The 21,422-nt window shown below is 41.4% G+C and overlaps 1 protein-coding gene across 2 annotated transcripts in view; it reads right to left on the minus strand.

Annotated features, from left to right (window-relative positions):
* Positions 1-21,422, minus strand: part of USP13 (ubiquitin specific peptidase 13) — a 103,643-nt gene that overhangs the window by 40,174 nt on the left and 42,047 nt on the right. For both annotated transcript variants that reach the window (XM_073232029.1, XM_073232030.1), the window contains exons 5-10: positions 18,910-19,052; positions 17,405-17,589; positions 10,465-10,559; positions 8,757-8,944; positions 4,415-4,486; positions 3,955-4,048 (exon numbers count right to left, since the gene is read on the minus strand). In XM_073232029.1, the coding sequence (XP_073088130.1) occupies positions 3,955-4,048; positions 4,415-4,486; positions 8,757-8,944; positions 10,465-10,559; positions 17,405-17,589; positions 18,910-19,052 (777 nt within the window). The remainder of the gene's footprint in view (positions 1-3,954; positions 4,049-4,414; positions 4,487-8,756; positions 8,945-10,464; positions 10,560-17,404; positions 17,590-18,909; positions 19,053-21,422) is intronic.

The raw sequence follows: 21,422 nt of genomic DNA on the forward strand, positions 1-21,422 counted from the left end.
CAGCAAAGCTGAGGCTTTGTACCACATTAGAGCAGCACTTGTACAGATATTTACATCATAGACCATGGGAATAAAAGAAGACCCTTCCCAGCCTGTCCCTAATAAATACACAGGTACATGGCATCTGTTGACTCAAACGTTTAACCTTAGACCGCAAACCTTGGAACAATAGTCATCTCCTAAGCTAAAGGAACAGAGGGCATTCCCCAAGCTACTTTCTGTATTTCAAAAAGCAAGTTAAAAATGTTACATTTGTCCAACCTAGGAAAACGGAGGTTATTAATGGAAACAAAGCCTTCATGTTTGGGGCTAAAATTTAGTCATCTCAAAATTGAACCCTGGTTATCTCACGTTGATCTGAAGCCAGCAAATATGTGTCAAGGATCACTAGGTGGGAGATCAAACAACCGGTTGCTTAAGAAATGCAGCTTGTTTGGAATATAGAACTGTTTAAAACATGTTATTGGAAGGAGAAATAAGTGTATTCAACAGTTAATGTATGAATGCACTGTCTTAGAAGGCATAAAGATCGGGAATATGTTTTTTGAAGAAGAAAAAGTGTCCTTTCATAGTAAGAAGGTTTTACCTACTACAGACACAATTTAATTTTTAAAATCAGTTCAACAAATTTATGTAGAAATGGCAGTTTCAAACCAAATATTGCAGATCTTCTTACAGATGAAATGTATATTAAGCATGCATACATAAAAACTAGATTTTACCTTGGTCTGTAGCAGACCAATTTAATAGCAGGACGTATATATTCTAGAAATGACCCCAGGTGTAAGACAGGTGTAGAAAAAACCACATTACTGGGCTCCCTGGTGTTGCCGCAAGCTTTAAGAACCCACTTTTGTCATCCACCACCATCCACCCACGGAAGCTGGGGAGCCTGAAACACGTGCTGGAGAACAAATGTTAGAGAAGCAATATAGTGTGGTGGGCATGTATGCACGCTCAGGGCCAGACTGCCTGGTGTAAATCCCAGCTCAGCCACTCACTGGCTTTGTAACTTCAGGCAAGGCTTCCGTGCTTCCATTTCTGCATCAGCGAACAGAGGAAGAGCCTCTTGTGAGAGCTGTGCATGATATGGGGGTGGCGGCCCTGTCAAAAAGACACTCCGGCCACATGGCTCTGACTCCGTCCTCAGACACTCTCACCTTTGCCACACATTGCTCTTGTAATCGATACCTTTCCCTGCTTCAGCACATCTTCCTTGCTCTCTTGGGGCATATCAGGCTTGTCTACAAGTCACCAATGCCACGGGCCTGGGACAAGACCACTGACCAAAGGGCTTCTGATACCTGAAAGAAGAAAGATTCTCACGAATTGATTTCTTTGAAACCAATTGCTGGTGAAAATCCTGATGTCTCAGAGAGTAATTCCCTCCACTGTCGAGGGGAGTGGAGATTTTAGTATGAATTATTTGTTCGAGTAAATTGCTATTCAAATAATAGCTTGAAACTGATACCTCCAGGGCCACAAAGAAGATCATATGGTCAATTCAAGCTCATTTTTAATGCTAAAGAGACTCTACTGATGCCTAAACCAAAAACTCGCTCACATCCCACCCAGCTAGACAGGCCTTCCCCCTCACGGCCAAGATGAACATGAACCACCAACCACATTAAGGATTCTTTCTTTAAGACCACGAGGTCACGACATCTCAGAGCAGGAAAGGATTTCAAAAATCATCTAGATCAAGGGTCACACACCCAAATACCCAGCGTATTGCCCAGGTCATGAATCATAAGGGATTGGAGCCAGCTGGGGACTCTGTGTTCTGTTTGAAGGGAGCACTGTTACTCAGCTCCAGCCAGCTGCTGTCACAGGCCTGGGACTGCCACAGGCTCTGAGTATTCAGGAGAGGCTGGAACTTCAGGTGTTTACACATGGGCCAGAACAGGCACACCTGCAGGCCAGATACAGCTCAAATGTGACCAGCTTACTTACTCTGAGCCAGACAGAGCAGGGGGTCCCACCTGCAAGTGCCAGACACCTGGGGATCAAAGCTCCCGCACAGGAGTCACTAAACCCAGTGGCAGGGAGGCAGCAAGGGACCCAGGCACTCATCATTCATAAACTGAATAATGTGCCCTGCTCATATAAGGACTGTTTTATTTCTAATGCAGGACATGGAAATACTGACAACACCAAACTTTACTCTCAAACATCGCTAAATTGATTATTTTTCATTTCACATTTTTTTTCAAATGAGGAGATTCCCAAAGCACAATAGTTGCCTGACACATACACATGTCATTTACTTCAGAAAGGGGACCTTCAAACTAGCAATGTTCACAAACACCACTCTACTATTTGACTGCTGAGACCGAGAGTGTACATGATGTGCCCAGGGTCCCACAGTTCCTTGCAGAGCAAGGAGAGGAAGCAAGGCTCCCGAGCCCCAATCCAGTCCCCTTCTCCACCAGGTGGACCTGCCCCAGGAATGGCCCAGGAGATGACACAGCATTAATGAGAATCCAAAATAATGTGATCAAAACAGAATTTCAGGCCAAATTTTTTTTACCATCACCTCTTCAAAGTTTCACAGGAGCTCAGAAGTAAAAGAAGCTGGGTAACTCCAGACCTACATGCATGCCATCCCTCAACTGCATCCCAGAGGAAGGTCTTCCAGTCTGGGATGGATAAGCAACTCTTCATCTTGCCATGCTGGATAGCAATGCAACTTCCTGTCCCCATACTACTCTGATCTCCAGGCCTGGCCATTCAAAATGTCTATTTCCCTCTCCACTCCCTCATAGCCTACTTCCTTCTCCCCACCTCCAATCACTGCCTCTACATGTTCCCTTCATAATCTCCTTCTGTTTGCTTCATTTCCCCAACCAGCTGGCTTCGTTATGAACAAGAGTTTATTCATTTTAGATCCTTGCTCTCCAACTACAGATATTAGTTAAAGATGACTGGCTTAAGATGAGAGCACAGAGATTAAACCCTTGAGAAAGAATCTGCTCAAGGGTCAAGACAGAGTACTCTGAAGGCAGAGCAGGTGCTGAGGAAGTGGGGCAAACGTTCCATTCAGGACATCTGCAGCAACAGGAGCTAAGGCCTCCAAATAGTGTATAAGCTGCACACTGCAGAATTTCAAGGACACCACTCCAAAAGACCAGCTTGCAAGTAACGCCCTCTGGAGTTGTGCAACTGAGCAGCCCAGGGAAGGGTCAGTGGCCCATTCTGAGGCATATGGATATGTAAATCTGACTATTAGGAGATGAAAATATTTTCTAATTACTTTATCAAGTTATAGTGACTGAATGGCCAACTAAGTTTCTCAATCTTTTTTTTTCTTTTTTATTAAGGTATCATTGATATACAAGCTTATGCTCAGATTTCACATGAGCAACATTGTGGTTACTACATTCCTCCTATTATCAAGTCCTAACAATGTAAGTTTCTCATTCTTGAGTGTACCTACAAACCCCATGGCAGCTTACCAAAAATGAGGACTGCCCAGCCCAGCCTTCCCTAGAATTCAGAATCATCAGCTCTGGTTGGAGGCTAGAAATGAGTGTGTGTTACTTTAAACAACCAGGTTCTTGAAAAATCCTAGCAAACAGAGTTGAGGCTTAGGAGAAGAAAGACATTCTAAGGGCCAAGACAGTTTTACCAAGGAGAAAATGGTTACATTTTAACAAAGTTTATTCCTTCCATCTCAGCTCTATTTCACAAAGTCTAGTGTTTCTGAAGACGATTAATGATGGTGCTCACATATAATCCATAATGCAACTGTCACTAATAACCCCAACCCTAGCTATTGCTTACCACAGTTTTTAAAAGCATGCAGACGACACCGTATCCTCTGAAATGAAGTAGCTATTCTGACAGCTTGCTAAATTTACAGCCACCATTTGCCAAATCATAGGAAATCCACATTGTAGCTGGAAAAGGCCCCTCCTACCTACATATCAGTGTGGCAAACACTCAGGGACATACCTTGTTTTCCTCTTTCATCACCTGTTCAATGAGTTCAGATTTCACTGGAGGTTTTGAATATTGGCCTGAGAGAAGGCCATGTCCTAACTTAGTCCTGGATGGGAGGGAGAAACAAAAAGGTCATTGTTGTTTCCCCTTAGAGCTATTAAAATTACCTATGAATTTCAGTAAGTACAACTGCTGTTGGGGGAACATTTTATGTCAATTACTCAAAAATAACTTACTTGATTCTGCTTGCTACTGATTCCATTTTCAAATCATCCTCAGAACTTTACAGATAAGTTTATTAATTTCTTCTTTTTATAAAGTAACACATGCTTATTTAAGAATACTTTTTTAAAGAGAGAAAATACAAATATAGAAATGACAAAAAAAAATTGCCTTTAATTCTGCAGCCCAACAATAACCATTATGAACAATTTATTGGGTACTTTCCTAAAAAAGTACAATCAGCACTTACATCTGTGTGTTGAAATCTTGTGTTGGATCTAAAGGAGAGTAGTCAAATATTCTTGGGAGATTCCCTACATACCTAGAAAACAAGAAACAACAGTCAAAACACAGGAACTGAGAGAAGAGAACCAAAACAAGCTGCCATCCTAGCCAAGACCTTCTTGCCTTTCTGTCAAAATTAAATCATCCACCTAATGAGTTTTCCTGAGATCCTACCTCGGCAGCCACATTCATGGATCGCCCTAAGAAGATTTTGCTTCTACCAGTGGGTCTCAACCACAGGTGCAGTTTAGAATCACTGAGAGTTTCTTTAAGAAACATCAAAACAAGAGCCACCCCTAGATGTTCCAAAATTGACGTCTGGGACTTGGAATCTTGTAAAAGTTCCCCAGGAGATTCTAACACATAGCCAGAGTCAAGAACCACTGGCTCTTGTCATCGTGAATGCCTTCCTGAAAATGAATGGTAAGGTTAGGAATTGTTCCAATTGTGTCAAATTTAATAAAGATGACGATAGCAGTGACAACTAATGTTGCTTGAGGGCTTCCATATTACCTGATCGAGTCTTCATTACAGCCATATGAGGAAGAGATTATTATTGTTTCCCCATTTTAAAGATGCAAAATTGGAATGCACATTCATTAGGTAGTTTCCAAGGTCACCCAGGGAGGGAGTGATGAAGCCCAGAGAGGACCCAGTAGCCTGACTCCAAACCTGCTCCCTGAGCCACTCTGCCAGCTCTCCTTGCCCCAACCACAGTCCCTTGAGCAGTGGACAGCCGCTTCTTCTGATAAGTTTATCCTGGCAGAGCAGTGCCAGCTTTAACCACCATCTCTAATCTCAATCAACAATCGTTCCTTTGGCTTTTGAAGTTCATTTTCTATGTCACACCCTCTGCTTTGGGCTGTTCATCTTCCCCTCTTCAGGCTTTGACTCTCTGAGCCTGAAAGCTCTAGGAAGAATCCAGAAGGAGACCCTTTTCCCTGGCACTTCCCCACTGCTCTGCCAGCTTCCCTGACCTCATTCTGAGCCCTCTCCCCAAGCACACAATGCCCCAGCCATTGCCCTTCTTGCTGCCTCTGGGCATGTCAAGCTCACACCTGCTTCAAGGTCATGCCACCGGCTGTACCTTTCCTGGAACGCTCTCTCCACAGAGCCTTGCTCCTTCTCAGGTCTGTTCAAAAGTCGCCTCCCTACCCTTCCTAATTCCCTATCACCTGACCCGGCTGCCTTTCTTCTTGGTACACATCACTATTTGCAATTATATAATTTATTTATTTTCTGATTTATTACATCTAGAGGTTACATACTATAATATATAATCTCCTGAAGGCAGACTTCCAAATCACTGCATCTCCAGCACTAGAACATCTGACATGTAAAAGACAATAAATACTTGTTGAATGAATACATTCATTTTATGTAATCATACAATCCATTTTCCTAAGTGACTACCTATAACTCAATAAAAAAGGCATGACTGCACTAAAGCCCTAGCACAGCCCTAGCACAGGACCATGACACGCTAGCAGGCAGCAGTGACCTCTAACTGGATCCCTCGACTGCTAGGAACTTGTAGGCAACTGCCATCTACAAATGCAGAATTTGTATCCCAGATTGTGTGCCTACATCAAAATAAGCAGACCACGCTTCTCTGGCATAGTCCCAGACAATGATTTTTGGGTGTGTCATTAGGGCAGCAATTCCATCTTGAATTTTTCAATGGAACAGGAGCCAAATAACAGATAAACTAAACTTCGAAACTAAACATTCAGAGCCAGAGGTGGTACTGAAGAATTTTTAATAATATACAATGTGATGAACTCAGCTCTCTTTTTACCATCAGTCTTTATCAGATCTCAAAACCTGACAAGACCAAAAAAAAAAAAAAATACTCACTGGAAAGACAGAAAGATAAATATTAGTGAAAAGGCTTATGCTTTCAAGCAAGACTGATGGAGAAGAATTAACTTGAAGGAGATAAATCTTAAATGTCACAGAAGTCCATTTTTCTAGCAATTTATAATCCTTGTCTAACTGACAAGGAATATCTGCCATTACAATAAAATTAAATTAGAATCCAAAAGTAATGCTAGATAATTTTAAAAATACATGCTATACTTCAGGTTTCTAATCTAATGGTTCTCAAGGAAAAAAATGTAGTTTTGCTGATGACCCATGTTAGTTGTCATTCAATTTGTACACCAGTTTATTTAGATTTGATCCTCATCAGAATTATTTGAAAATGTAATTGAGTTCAAGTGGCAGACAAGGAATCAAGGAGTCAGGCTGATGTTCCCAAATTACACTGTGGTTGTGCTTAAGTCATTTAATCTCTCTGTGAGTCATTCTTTCTACTTACAAAATGGAGACACTGTTCCGGGACCTAACCCCACTGAGTTGGTCCCAAGTTAGTCAGAAAAAGGAGTTTGTATTTCAAAATACTTGAAGAGCAAGTATTTCAACCCAGTGATATTTGGTAGAAGAACAAAAGACCAAGGATGTATATGAAGAGTAACTTCCTCATGTTCTGATACACACAGTAAATGTTTAGAAAATGGAATGTAAAATAGAAATATAATATAAAATTTTTAAACTCTTGGAACAAGACTAAGGTGAGAGATTCAAATCTTAAATCCAAAACATGGACATGAGGTACATTTTTTTGTTGAAAAAATTCAGAAAGGTAATTGTTCATCAAACTCTAGAGTGTAGAAAGAATGTCAAAAACTATAAAGCACTAAAAATGTTGTTGGGCTTTGTAATAAAAGAATATAAATTACTTCCATTCTGGTACTTTAAAATAATAATTATACACACCTACCTTAAGGATGTTTCATTTGAAATTTAAAAAAAAAATCTTAGAGCATGAGACATGTACAATGAAGCTACACTGTTCTCCAATCAAATTATAATACAAATATGAGATGGGGTAAAATTCATAAAAATAAAATAATGCATGATGCATACCTTTGGAAAGCTTTTCCCACCTCAGAGCTTCAAATATATTCTTCTTTCTGTACAAACCCTCTGCCCCCACTGCAAATCAGTCAAGTATGTGTACCTCTATGTGTCCTTTCTTCAAAGAGATACTCCATGACCAACTCCTACCTTTTCTCTTCATGGAACTTACCATGTTTATAAACCATGCAGCTGTTCTTACAGATTATTTATTGACTGTCTGTGTCTACAAGTAAGGCAAAGCATGATCCCCTTCTGTTTACCACTGACCCCCTACCCACCCACCCAGTACACTGCTGATGAGAGCAGAAATCACTCTTCATTGGCTGGATGAAAAAAAAATGGAAAGTTGACCATAAATTTCCAAAGCCAGAAAACAGTGAGAAGGGATAAATCTTCAAGTACCAAGAGAGGGAAGAAAAAGGGTGTTTGATCTACTTTTTATTAGCCACCATTAAAGCGACTAATATTTAACTCCACATAAACTGTCCTGTCCTAGCATGCTGTCTACCCGTTCACCTGTCTTAGCACATGTGGGTCCTCTTCCGTATTTGAACCAAGGTGGAAACCTACCCCCTCTGGAAAACACTATAGATTATTTTCTAAATGCAGGCAGTGGCTTCCCATGAGTGCACCAGCCACAGCTCCCAGTCTCTGTGGCTCCCTCTCCTATGGAAGAAAATGGCCACAGACACAGCTACGGTGCCCTCAGGGTGGGAGGAGGAAGAAGACAGCCTTGGACAGGCACAGTCAGGAAGCACCCTGAATCAGTGCCTCCCAATTATCTGCAGTGAAGGGCCAGCTTTTTTGTTTACTTAAACTCATATAGATGATACCTTTAAAAAGTATATTGAAATAAAATATTAGAAACATGAAATGCTACTTATAAAACATGGCAATATCAAACTGGTACAAAAACTTTCCAGAGCTTACTCTCAGTTTCCAGAGGAGCAGCTCTACTGTGAACCACTTTGAGTAGCAAAAAGTGAAATGTCTAAATCCTCTCTGAAATTCCACTCACCAGGAGGGCGACATTGACCATTGAATCCCTTCTAGCACCTCCATAGGAAGGAAGGCTTTGCTGTGAAGATTAATGATTAATATTTCCTTGGCACAGAGGGTAATCGATGGTCTAAAAATGGAAGCCATTATTAATATGACAAGCCCTGTAGGAGTCTTTTCAGTTACTAAGCTCTCTGCACCTCACCTGATTCCTGTAACATTTGACAACCGTTCTCACCCAGCTTCAGTGCAAGAAGTCACACCACGGTGATGTGGTGAAATGCCCTGCGGCTGATGAGGATGGATGACCCAGCACATAGTGACTGGAGTGGACACGGAAGGGACAGAGGACAGAGCTGTATGCCCAGGTCTGCAGGGGGACTTACGCTCTCTGGAATTCTGGGATGCTGAAGATGGCCTGCATGACAGAACTGAGGTAGCAGCTGTTGCCCAGGTTCTTGAGACCCGTGTACCCAGGGCCATACATGGGCTTCAGCTTCGTTCCTGTCTCCTGGATCACCTCCCACTCACTCACCCTTGGCTTGATGTCATTGTCCCGGAGCCCGTTCTCTGTCTGGGGCAAAGTCAATTGAAGAAAAACAACATTAGCTGAGATTATCATTCAGAGATCATGTCCCATGAATTATTTCTAACAGCAATGGACATTTCTGCCTTTTTCTTTGCCAACAACAGTGAAATCATCAACCCAATTGAGATTGAGATGGTGGTGGTTACAAACAACATACTTAATGCCACAGAACTGTGCACTTAAAACATGGTAAATTTTGTCATGTACATCTTCCCACAAAAACTCACACTTAAAAGATTTTAAAAATTAAAAAATTAAAGTAAATTTTAAAAAGAGAGAGAGATCAAAGGGAAAGGAGGTTAGAGGAGGAAAAAAGGCAAATCAGAATTTTAAAAAACAGCACATTGAGTAATTTCAAGGGTAAGATACAACACAACACAGCAAACAAAAGGGTAAGGCAGGGGGGTGTTATAAAGCCACGGGGCCAAAGGGCTCTGAAATAGGAGGTGGGTTTAAGGAAGAGCAGAGACTGTGAACTAAGCCAGGCAGAGAAAGGCAAGTACCAGATGAGTTCACTCATTTGTGGAGTGTAACAACAAAACAAAACTGAAGGAACAAAGCAGCAGCGGACTCACAGACCGGAATAAGGGACTAGCGGTTACCAAAGGGGAGGGGTGGGGAGGATAGTGGGGAGGAAGGGAGAAGGGGATTAAGGGGCATTACAATTAGCACACATAATGTAGGGGGGTAAACGGGGAAGGAGGTATAGCGCAGGGAAGACAAGTAGTGTGGTAGTGTAGCACCTTACTATGCTAATGGACAGTGACTGCAATGGGGTGGCGGGGGGGACTTGATAACATGGGTGAATGTTGAAACCACAGTGTTGCTCATGTGAAACCTTCATAAGACTGTATATCAATGATATCTCAATAAAAAAAATTAATAAAGAAAGAAGAGCAGAGAAAACATTAAAAAGGCAACATGTGTGAGAAAGAGGAGACAGACAGGAGAGCACGAGAGGGAGATGGGCTGCGCTGGGAGGAAAGGGCTGAAACAAAGCCCGCACATTTAACTGTCTCCTCTCAGGGAGGAATAAGACATAGTCGTGATATCAGCTTGAAAATGCAGTACTAAATGAAGCAGACTTTTTCATCAACAGTCTATTGGCTTATTCTTTCCATCCCAGAGGAGTTCTGCTTCCCTTCCTGAAATTAATTAAAGCAACCGTCACAGATAATTTAAAAGGTCATCTTCCTGCACCTTCTCACTTTAGTGAACAAAGGGTGATTCATGCTACTCTCCATAAAAGGAGACAGAAATATGACTCGTAAAACTCTAACTAAAACAAAATGGTACTTGATGAGGGGCCATTTTCATTGTAACATAAAAATATGCAAGCTGGTAACCAAAAGAAAATGCAAATTAATTAAATTCAAAAAGTAAATGAAAACATTAAAACCTAAAATCTATAAATGAAGACTCATGTCATAGTAATTATATATTAAATAAACCAAGCGGTGCCCTCCCCATGGGGTGGGAATAGAGATGAAAGTAGACCTTCTCACCCCGTGCATGTGAAGCATATCAATTCCAAAATGCGCTAAGTGCTTGGCCAAATGAGGATCCAGAACAGGTTCCTCTTCTTGGAAAGAATAAACATCTAGAGGGTGAAGAGAAAATAAACACTAAGATCTGTAATCAAGTCACTCAATTTTTCAACACATATTTATTGTGCCCCTACTATGCACCAGGCTCAGAATATACCAATGAGCAAAACCAACAGAAACCTCATGTGAGTTACATTCAACTGGGAAAAAGTCAGATGATAAATCATAAACATAATGAACAGACGTTTTTTAAAACACCCATATGTCAATTCTTTCAATATTTCAAAAAGTAATTTATAAAGGTTTTCTGAAACAAAAGAGCAGTGCCTAAAGTTAAAATAATTTAAATTAGACAAATGTAAATGCCTAACACTTGATTTTTCTAACCAAATCCAGTGTAAGTTGAGGAGGAAGTGAGGAGAGGGTGACGGCACCTGCCTGTGGCAGGGACAGCCTCGGAGTGAACAGAGACGGCATACAGACCCTCAGGGACAGATGAATGGCTGGACAGGGGTGTTACGTCCAGGACAAAACAAAATTCTGCATGTGAAACCCTCTATAGTCTCAGACCAACCAGCTCACCATCTGCCACCTGCCACCTGCCCCCTCATTCCTGCTTTCCTGCTTCATTGTCCACACCTCACAGAGCTGGTGAGGGACTTGTGAAAACTAGGAGGTATTTCCCAAATGTGCTTGCATGTGCTCACCACAGCACACCCAAAATGATGATGCTTTTGGCACGCAGGGTAACTCAGGAGCTCCAGCCGCCCAGGCCCTGCCACCATGCCCGGGGCCTAAGGGATTGGCATCTTTGTAAACCACTTGGGGTGCACTAGTATGGGGAAGCTCTGTGCTGACGTGGGTAGCTTCTCTCCTAAAGATCCTAATATCCCACCTGACAACTGAATTCTTTACACAGAACCTGACTTCTCAAGTGTGGTGTATGGACTCAAAGCAGCAGCACTCTTAGAAATGCAGAATTTGTGACCTGAAACCACTAAATGAGAATCTACATTTTAATGAGATCCCAAGGTGCACAGCAGAGTTTCAAAAGCACTGCTTCAAGTTTTCAAAACCAATCCAAACCAGTGCCTACCTGTCTTCACATAGCAGTGCAATGTGGGAAAGGGAACAGACATCTTAAGGCCCATTTTGCAGATGAGGAAAAGAAACTCATAAAAGTTAAATCATTTGCTCAAATCCCACAGGTGGCCCAGAACCCAGGTTTTCTGACTCTGCCCAGACCGTTTTCCTCTGCACCACACTATTTCCTTAGATCTCTCTGTCTCTCTGGAGACCAAAAGACTTGGTCAAGCACAATCCTAGGCCCTCAACAGAACAGAGTCAAAAACCACAATATTTTCAACCCTAAAGTTGAAAAACAAAATCTATGACAAGGAAAAACAGATACAAAGATATCGTTCTTCAGGACAGTAAAAAAAGACCACCCCAAGGGATTTTCCTGCTCTTTGGAACATTACCAGGAAAAAAAAGGAATATGCAGAAACTATGGTGACCCTCTGACTGAAACCCAGGTATGTGGAGACTCAATGCCACCAAAGGAAGTCAGTCTTTCTATTATCAATAGATTATTGACACTGTACAGACATTTTAACTTATAGGTCAAAACATTCATTCATAATTCTCTTTTCAGTTTAATTCAATGCTCTCAAAGGCAAAAACAGAAGACAAAATCCCCAGCCAAATTAAGAAATCTTTCCAAAAAGTTTAAATACTAAAAATATCCACAAAAATCTGTGAACTGACAGCTTGAAACATATATATCGACAGTATTTTTCATCTATGACAACAGAAAAATACCACTCAAATACTGGCTGGAAGGTGAAACTGACATTCATTCCCTAAGCACTTTAACTTTAGTCATCACTAACTAGTGAGATCGTTTTGAAGACTTTATGCCTCTGATTACTTAAGCTTTATTAGAAAATAATAAAATTGCTAGAACTGCACCATTGGCAATAGCCTAGAATTTTGAAATAAGTGAAAATCACATCGCATTCTCAAATTCTTTACCTGTTGGGCTCACTCCACATTAAAAAATTAACATTTCCTACTTCTAGTCATTAGCTGCTCCAAAGATATTACATGACTTGTTCAGACACAATAATTATTTCTTATCCCAATGACAAGAAGAGTTTAGTGAGTAACATACAAGAAACCTAAAAATGAATTGTGATATTTGAACTTGGCAATCAGGAAGAAATTGCAAATGACATGTAGTCATAGAAAAAAATTTTGAAGTGGACTCAGGGGCTGAAAAGCCTGGCTTGTTTTTCATTGGGAAATTCACTTTATCTCCAACTTCAGCTTAGCAAAGTCAAGTCTTAGCTCAGAAACAATTGGAGCAAATTAGCATTGCCTGACAATTACTAACTCCTCCACCCCTAACTTGACTTAAAAACTTGGGGCCAAGAAACACATTTCGGAAGCCTGCAGAGGTGCTCCTAGGAGCAGTTCAAGCAGCATTTCGTGAGCAACGACATGAGTAACTACATTCACTTTAGAAGGAAACCAGTCATTGTTTCATTTCAAGGTAAATGACAAATTAAACCACAGAGAGCATGGAGAGATCCACAAAGGGGAAGAGAAGTTAAAGAAAAAGTGTTAGAACATACATAATTCATTGGTGTGATAAGCATGTTAGAAACCAGTACATGCAAGAAGTTCTAAAATTAACTACAAAAAAAGAGAACAAAAAGGGAGACTAAGACCAAGACTGAGACTCTATAAGGAATTACATCAAGACGGTAATAATTTCTTCTCTCTGAATGGAAAGATTTCTTTTTCTGGCTTTTTTGCTTCTCTATTTTTCCAAATTTATTACATTTTGATTGAAAAAAATGTTTTATAAGTAATTCCCAAAGATCAAAATGATTCCATGGCATGCTATGCTATTAGAACTAGTGTACCGCTGGACATCCTTGTTCATACAGACGGATGAACTCCCTCATTTTCATTCACTGTATTCAACAAATACTGAACAGCAAATACATACAGATCCTGAAGGCATAAATAAGACAGGCAAGGTCTCTGCTCTCATAAGTTTAAACTTTATTATTTCAAATAATCTTAGAAGAAATGCTTGTTCGGTATAGAGAACCTGAAAAGACACCTTCTCGGCTCAGGTTTAATCATAGGACTTTAGGTTCTCTTCCTAAACCCCAGAAATTTCAGAAGTCCAAATCCTGCCCTCAGATTCCCACATAGGAAAGCAGAGGGGAGAGAGAAGTAAATATGTACCTCAGCAAGCTCTTGTGTTTAGAAAGAAAAATGAAACCAGCGAAGCTGGCTTCACTGCTCTGTTCTCGTGGTGCAAGTGGAGAGAAAAACAGAACTCTTGGTCAAACTCCAAACCAGAGAGGAAAAGAGGACAAGAGGTTCTCTCCACAGTATGTGTTGATCCACCGGCCCTAACTCTGTCTCCCCCCTTGAGTTTGTATTTGCATGCCTATAGACCTTCTGTCATGAAGAGGAAAGAATACCAGAGAATGCTCAGCAGTTAATCTAGAAAGCAAAACACAAAATGAATGAGGTCAGGGGCACATACCATCACCATCACTTTACAGAGTCTAACTCCCAGGCCAGACAAAACCCAGACTGTAGTCAGAAAAGGAAAACAAGTAAGAGTAAAAAGATATCAATGAAATAGAAAAAATGAGTGAAAAAAAGAAAAAATGCAAACTAAAGGAGCAAATTTTTTCACGTATCTTCCTCCATTTGTTTACTCCAAAAATACCTGCTGAGCACCTACTGTGCGTGAGTGAGGGGCGACGCTGGAGATGTAATAGCACACAACAAAAGTGGTGCTGGGAACCTGCTGCCCGAGGGGACCACCATTAAACAGCTACAGGACCTTGTGCAAAGTGCTACAATGGAGCCACACGAGGTGCTCCAGAAGCACACAGGAGCACAAGTCACGTCCAAGCTAAAATGAAGTGTCAGTGCCTTGATCCTGAGCTCTTGGGCTGTGAGAAGCTCAAGGGAGCTTATGCCCAGGTCAAGAGTAAAGATGACGAAAGAGGAAAGACCACAGTGAGATGTGAGGAGCTGGTGCAGGGCCAGTGGGCTGGGTGATTTCACAGCGGCCGCGGGCATCTCCAGAAAGCTCTCCTGCAGCTGCCAAGGTCCTGAGGCTTCTTAGGGCAACTCGTCTCCATAGGGGAAGAACGAAACCCCCTCTCCTGACTCCATCCTTCCTCACTCCCTTCCCACCAAGAACCTCATCCTTGCTCTGCCAAACCAATGTGTCCCTGCACAGAGGAGCTTTTTATTCGTCTGTCTGCATGGAGAGCTATTTATTGGTTTGTTTGTTGCTGTGCCTATGGGACCCAGAGTGGTATTTGATATGCCACCCATTTTTATTACCCACGCCACCTCAGTGCCCCAGCCTGGGGGACCAAGGCTTCCAGGAAGAAGTGATTCAAAGCTGAGACCTCAGGATGAGAAGGAGCTTCTCACTGAACAGGTATATCCATACTAGGGAGAAGGAAACCAGGATGATAGACTCACACTGCCATTAAATATTTGATCCACAACCTGCTCGGATTCCATGTTCATTAAGCAATATTCTAAATATAATTCAGCTTTCCACAGGAATGTACTGGTCAAGCAGGCATAAACACCCCACTTACAGGCAGGTGTGGTCCTCATTATAAACTAAAACACAAACAACCTGACTTTGAGACTTTGTCACTCCCAGGATGAATTAGCCTCAGAAAGCTCAGACCCCCCCACCCCAGCAGGTGTACCTTCACCAAGAGATGGCCACCCCACCCCCAAACAGAAGCCACCCCACCCTCCCAGGCCTCAACATCCACAAAGCTCCTCATCAGATATTTTAGGAAACTTTACACATGCTTTCATTTACTTATTTGGCATTTAAATAAATAATAAGTTACACCTAGCAATTATTAAATAGGCTTAAAAGAAACTAATGTAGAATTGGTATATCCCATAAATGAATAAGAAACTATAATTAGACTAAAAATAATCATTTGTGTTAAAACCAACTATGTGCAAGATAAGCAGGAATCTTTTTTCAAAAAATAAATATTATTTCAGCTAAATCAATTCAAAAACTTTCCTCTCAGGGTGTATGTATTGCTGTCACCAATGTTCTCTGCTTTCTATGATTGAAACAGGAGCATTTATTCAAATACTCTCGATTATATGATAAATAAAACCTTAAAAGTTCTCTCTCCTCTACAAAACAAACAACCAGAACTTAACTATGGCAGATAATGGGTTAATAGTCTTAATAGCTAAAGAATTTTTAAAAACCAATAAGAAAAACACCTATATATAGACTTACTAGAAAGTTAGCCTAAGAAATTCACAAAAAGAACTAAATGGAATGAAAAACATTCCATTTTACTAGTAAAGCAAATTTAAACAAGATACCAGATTACCAAAGGTTTTTTAAAATTTTGAATACCCAAAGTTGTCAAAGATTTGTTGAAATGAGTATCCTCATACACTGCTGGTGGGGTTGTAAATTACTACAAACAGTTGTTTAAAGAGAAACTCGGCAATAGAAAATTTAAAAGGTTCAACCCTTGTTTGTAGGAATTTATCCTAAAAAAATCATTAGACAAATCCCCAAAGATTTGTAAATGTACAAGATGTTCATCAGAATAGCAAAAAAAATGTAACAACTAACTTTTAAGGGAAACAGTGAAATGATTTATGGAACTATCATGGGATACTGAAGAATATTTAGTGATAAGGTAAATATATAATCTAATGTTAAGTAGAGGAAAAGAAGAACAAAATTTTATACAATGTGATTTAGTTTTTATAAAAATGTTGGGGTGGGTATTTGTATAAGAACTGCTCAAGGCCTTAAAAAAGAAAGAAGACTAAAAAGAAATACCCAAATTATTAGAAGTGATTTGTCTATTAGGAGGTGGTGTTACTAGTGAATTTTATTTATCTCTTTCAGCTTTTCTCTGTTGTCTAAATGTGCTACACTGAACATCTGCTTCTTGTATAATCAAGTGACAAACACAAAACTTTCCTTCCTCAAGCTGAAAGGAAAGAAACTTCAGGTATACTCTAAATCATAGTTTGAAAGTAAGTTTCACATTAGAATAAAGGACTGTGGAAAATTAAAGACTCATAGGGAATAGAACTAACCCTTGCCTTCATTATTAGCATAAATTTAAGTAGTATCTAATTATTTAAATATTTTTATACCAAATGGTTGATTTAACAAAAGTATTTGTGCCTACTAAGATTCTGTATGGAACCCAAAGGTGAGTAAGACACAGCTCTGCCTTCAAACAACTGATATAAAGAAAGAGAACCAATTCTGAAGCTGATAGTCCAAGTAGGAAGCAATCCGAATCCTTGTCTGCACAGGATCACCATTCCTGCCAGCTGGTATCAGGCACTCAGAACACACAGTACCCTGTAAAACTCATCTTCTCCATAATGAATCCATTTGTCCTGAGATGACAGTAATCCCAGGAATGAGTCCAGAGCCACCCCTACTATTTGAGTGGTGGATTGGATTATGCACATTCCCTTCTCAAGTCCTGGTTCCCACTTCTATCCTCTTAGTCAACAGATAAACAATAGATAATAACAATAGCATCTAGCTGATTAACACCTTACTGGGTGCACTGGGCTAAATGCTTTATGCACACTAACAAATCTATGAGAGAGATACCATGATTATCCTCAAGGTGAGAAACGTGAAGCCTAGAGAATTTCAAAACGTGCCCAGGAACCTTGCAGCTAATAAGAGGCAAAACCGGGATTCAAACCTGGGCTGTCTGAGTAAGAGCCTACACTCTCCAGCCCTAGGGATTGAGGCACTGGTCCAGCCTAGGAGAGAACTATCCCGAGTTCCCGGAGCCCGTGGAGGCACACTCACCTGCCCCGTCGGGCGTGATGGTTCCCAGTTTCACAGCCAGAGGGTAGCCCATGTCTCTGTGGTGTTCCAGCGCGTGCCCGTTACCCCCGGAGCTGTCAGAGAACCACTTCCCACACAGCACAGAGCCATCGGTCAGATTCAACCAGAGGTTCTCCCGCAGGTCACACCTGGCACACTTCCAACCACTGGAGAGCCATCAAGGAGTAGTTAGTACAGCTGGCGTACACGGTGTGATCAGAAAACTCATACATGAGAAACCCGAATGTCTCAGGCTGGGAGTCACAGGAAACAGTCAATGGAGTGACAGGACTGGTGCTTCCCATTTCCTCCCCTCAAAATATGAAAGCCACCCTCCCAGAACAGCAGGACCACTCAGTACCCTGCCTGCCTCCCAGAGGGGGAGCAGCTCCTCCTAACTCCTCCACAATGGCCTTTTTTACTTCAGAAAACTGACAGAACCTGAGGGAAGCAGGGAGGTTACTTCCTTAAAATTCCTACATGAGGGACAGTGAAGCTTGAATAAGCATAAAACAGTAAGGATTCTATGTGCATAAACATCTACAGTTCTAAAGCATTAAACTACACTTGGTAAAACTAGTTCAAACAAAACCCTACTACACGGCAAATCTAAATCCAGTAGAAAGGAAGGTTAAATGTCACGTATAATCAAGATACCTTTAACAGAAGTTTTGTCATTTAATTCTAATCAGTATTTCCATTTCCATTGGCAAAAGGAGAAACTGAGGCCCAGAAGTACTGAGCCTTCCCTGAGACCACACGGAATGGGATGCAGCACAGTCTGAACACTGCTGATCCATCTGCCCGTTCCCTCTAGCACGTGCCACTGCCGACATGCCAGCACCAAACGGGAAGTGCTAATGTAGCCCAAGAGCAGGCCAGCCAAACATGTGGTGACCGAAGGCTGTCATCGTTTGGGCTTCCCCAGAAGCAGACTCTGAGACAAAGATCTGAATGTGAATGGCTTGTCTGGGAGATGATCCCAGGAAGCACCCTTGAGAAGTGACACTGGAGGAGCGGGGAAGCCAGTACAGGCTTGGTCAGCAAGCAGGTGGCCACTGCGGGCAATGAGGGCTCAGTGCAGCCGGGCTCTCCCACAGGCAGTTATCCCATCTGACCGGTAAAGGTCCGGGTACTCATCCATCAACTCTGCAGTCCCTGGTTGAGACGGTTCCAGCAAACAAGCCGGGAGCATTAACTCCGTGGCGTTTCTGACCATCCTACATGGCTTCGGCAGGCAGAGGAAGCCTCAAGCAAAGATCTGCAAGGGCTTCCAACCAGAAGCCTTGGGGTGGGATGAGCTCAAGGGTATGGGCTGGCCATGTTTAGCATCTACTACAAAGTTACAGGTAATTTTAGATAGGATTTTGAGGTTATTTTAATTAAAAGCATCTGATAAGAAAATACATAACTACTAATTCAGAGAAGGGTAGACAAGTAAGTATTGCTTTAGCCAGTGAAGTTCTGTTTCACTACCTGATGCTCACCTTGGAGGAATTCTGACTCCGTTGTCCAACTGGGTAAGGTTATTGGCATATTTGGATACTGGCAATTCATTTTCCCATGTGTCTGGGTCCTGCTTCCTGTATGGGGATTTTGAGCTGAGAACTGCATCACAAGCAATTGTTACCTGTAAGACAAACGCAGATGTAACACTTAAAAACAGTTTAAGAGGATAACAACTTCCAGGAAATAAATTTAAAAGTTTATTAATAAATACAGCTTAATCCAAGAAAATTCAAACAGCAGTAACCACAAGATCAAGAGCCTAGTAACCTGACTCCAGAACATTCTTCCCGGATCGAGGTAGGTTTTGTCCCTGGCTTGTAGTTTGCAGTACTGACAATGACACAAGATGGCAAGGAACCAAATCCAGTTTTGCAAACCCAAGTGCACAAGTTAGATTTAACAATTCCTACCTCTTAACAAGCAGAGTGAAAAGTATAACGTGAACAATTTATAAGGGGAAATTAACTACAGGCATGCTTAGGGTTTACCCAAGTGGTGTATTTTCCCCTAACAAATTATACAACCAGCTATCCAATATCCTTAACTCATCACACAACAGCATGCCGTCAAGGGCACCTGAATGGAATGGAAGCAGCACGGCTCCACTTCTTAATCTGGTGCAAATGTGACCCTGGACGGGGACACGCCTAGGTGTCTCTGCGCCAGGTCCATCTGCATCAGGAGCAAATCTGTGATGTCCAGCTTGGCATCAACTGACCAGAGAGGAAGGGGATGGCAGATTCTCTGCTTTCTCCCAAACCAAAATATCCTGGACATATGTCTAACACCACATTTGCTATTTGCTTAATGCTATAAGCATTTTCTACTTGTCTTTGAAACGTACTCTAATGGGAATGTAAAACAGTGCTGTCACTTTGGAAAACAGTTTGGTAGCTCCTCCAATGGTTAAACAGTTACCCTATGATCCAGAAATTCCACTCCTAAGGATATACCCAAGACAAAGGAAAATACATATGTTCACACAAAACTCAGACACAAACTTTCATAGAAGCATTACTTATAATAGCCAAAATATGGAAATAACCCAAATACCCATTAACAATAAATGGATAAATAAAATGTTGTATGTCCATATGGAATGTTATTCAGAAATAAGAAGGAATGGAGTACTAACACATGCTACAACATGGATGATTCTTAAGTATATGCTCAGTGAAAAAGGGCCAGCTCCAAAGAACCATGTCTATTGTATGATTCCCTTTGCATGAAATGTCCAGAACAGGCAAATGCATACAGACATAAGACAGATTAGTGATAGCAAGAGGCTGAGGACGTGTGGGGAGGGAGGGAGGAGGCAGGGGTGGGGGAGAGGCTGAGAGGCAATGGCTATGGGGTAATAAAAATATCCTAGAATGAGAGTGGTGATGGATGCCCAGCTCTGAATATAACAAAAACCACTGAATTGTTTATAAAATGTTTAAACAAAAATTTGTATTCTACATCACTAACATCCTGCACAATTAGCTGAACTTCATGCAGAGTGTTTTCCCTGGTTAGCACTGAAGAGTGAGCCTAGAACTGATTAAGAGACAATGGAGGAAGTTCTCTCAGCTGCAACCCGACCCTCACCCAACCCGGGAGCAATCTCTATCAGTTCCACATGGAAAATCTATTTGGGACCTACCTTTTCTCTATTCCGGTCACACCCACCCTAGTCCCAGCCACCGCCAAGGGCTCACCCAGATGGCTGCACCAGCCTCCTTACAATCTCCTTTTCTCCACACAGCAGCAAGAGTGATCTGCTATGAATATTAGATCCTCTCCTTCTTCAGTTAAGAACTCTCCAGGGTTATACTGAACACTACCAATCAATGGCACTGGACTAGGCATGGTCAGGAATGAAAAAGAAGTCCCCGTCTTCAAAAAAGCTTATTTTTCTATTCCAGATCAGGTATTCATAAACATATTTAAATCTTTTAAAAGATATATTCCCATTCATCTCTCACCATAGCATTGTTACATAATTAGCCTTTCCTTTCAATTATCAAAATTCATCTCCCACTCTCTTCCAGAAATGCCCCATAAGTTCACCACAAGTCCTTCCCAATTTTATGATTCGAGCCATGCTGCCTTAGCACTTCCGGCTATGCATCCAACCTTCTTAGTCTATTCGGTTACTTAGAACCTAGAACCTCCTTGTTGTTTCACTGACTACCTTAACCGCTTTCTCATCCTCCTCTGAGTCTTCTCCACCCTATTAGATCTCTTTTAAGTGTTCCGGTTTACACTGCACAATGACTTTGACCAAAATTTGGACAATATTCTCCCTTTTTAAAAAATATACGTCTGGTGATACTAAACATAATTTCCTTACTCTTCTGGGACACTGATCAGTGTTTTCAGGACATCACCTAAAATCATGTAGAGGCCCTTTCTATGAATCAGGGCTGAAGATCAGGATCCATTACCTTATAATTATACTGTGAGTTATCTTTCCCTGGATTTATTATCTGGAGTGAAGCAAGAGACC

The sequence above is a fragment of the Manis javanica genome, chromosome 3 (genome assembly GCF_040802235.1).
Source record: "Manis javanica isolate MJ-LG chromosome 3, MJ_LKY, whole genome shotgun sequence".
Classification (NCBI taxonomy): domain Eukaryota; kingdom Metazoa; phylum Chordata; class Mammalia; order Pholidota; family Manidae; genus Manis; species Manis javanica.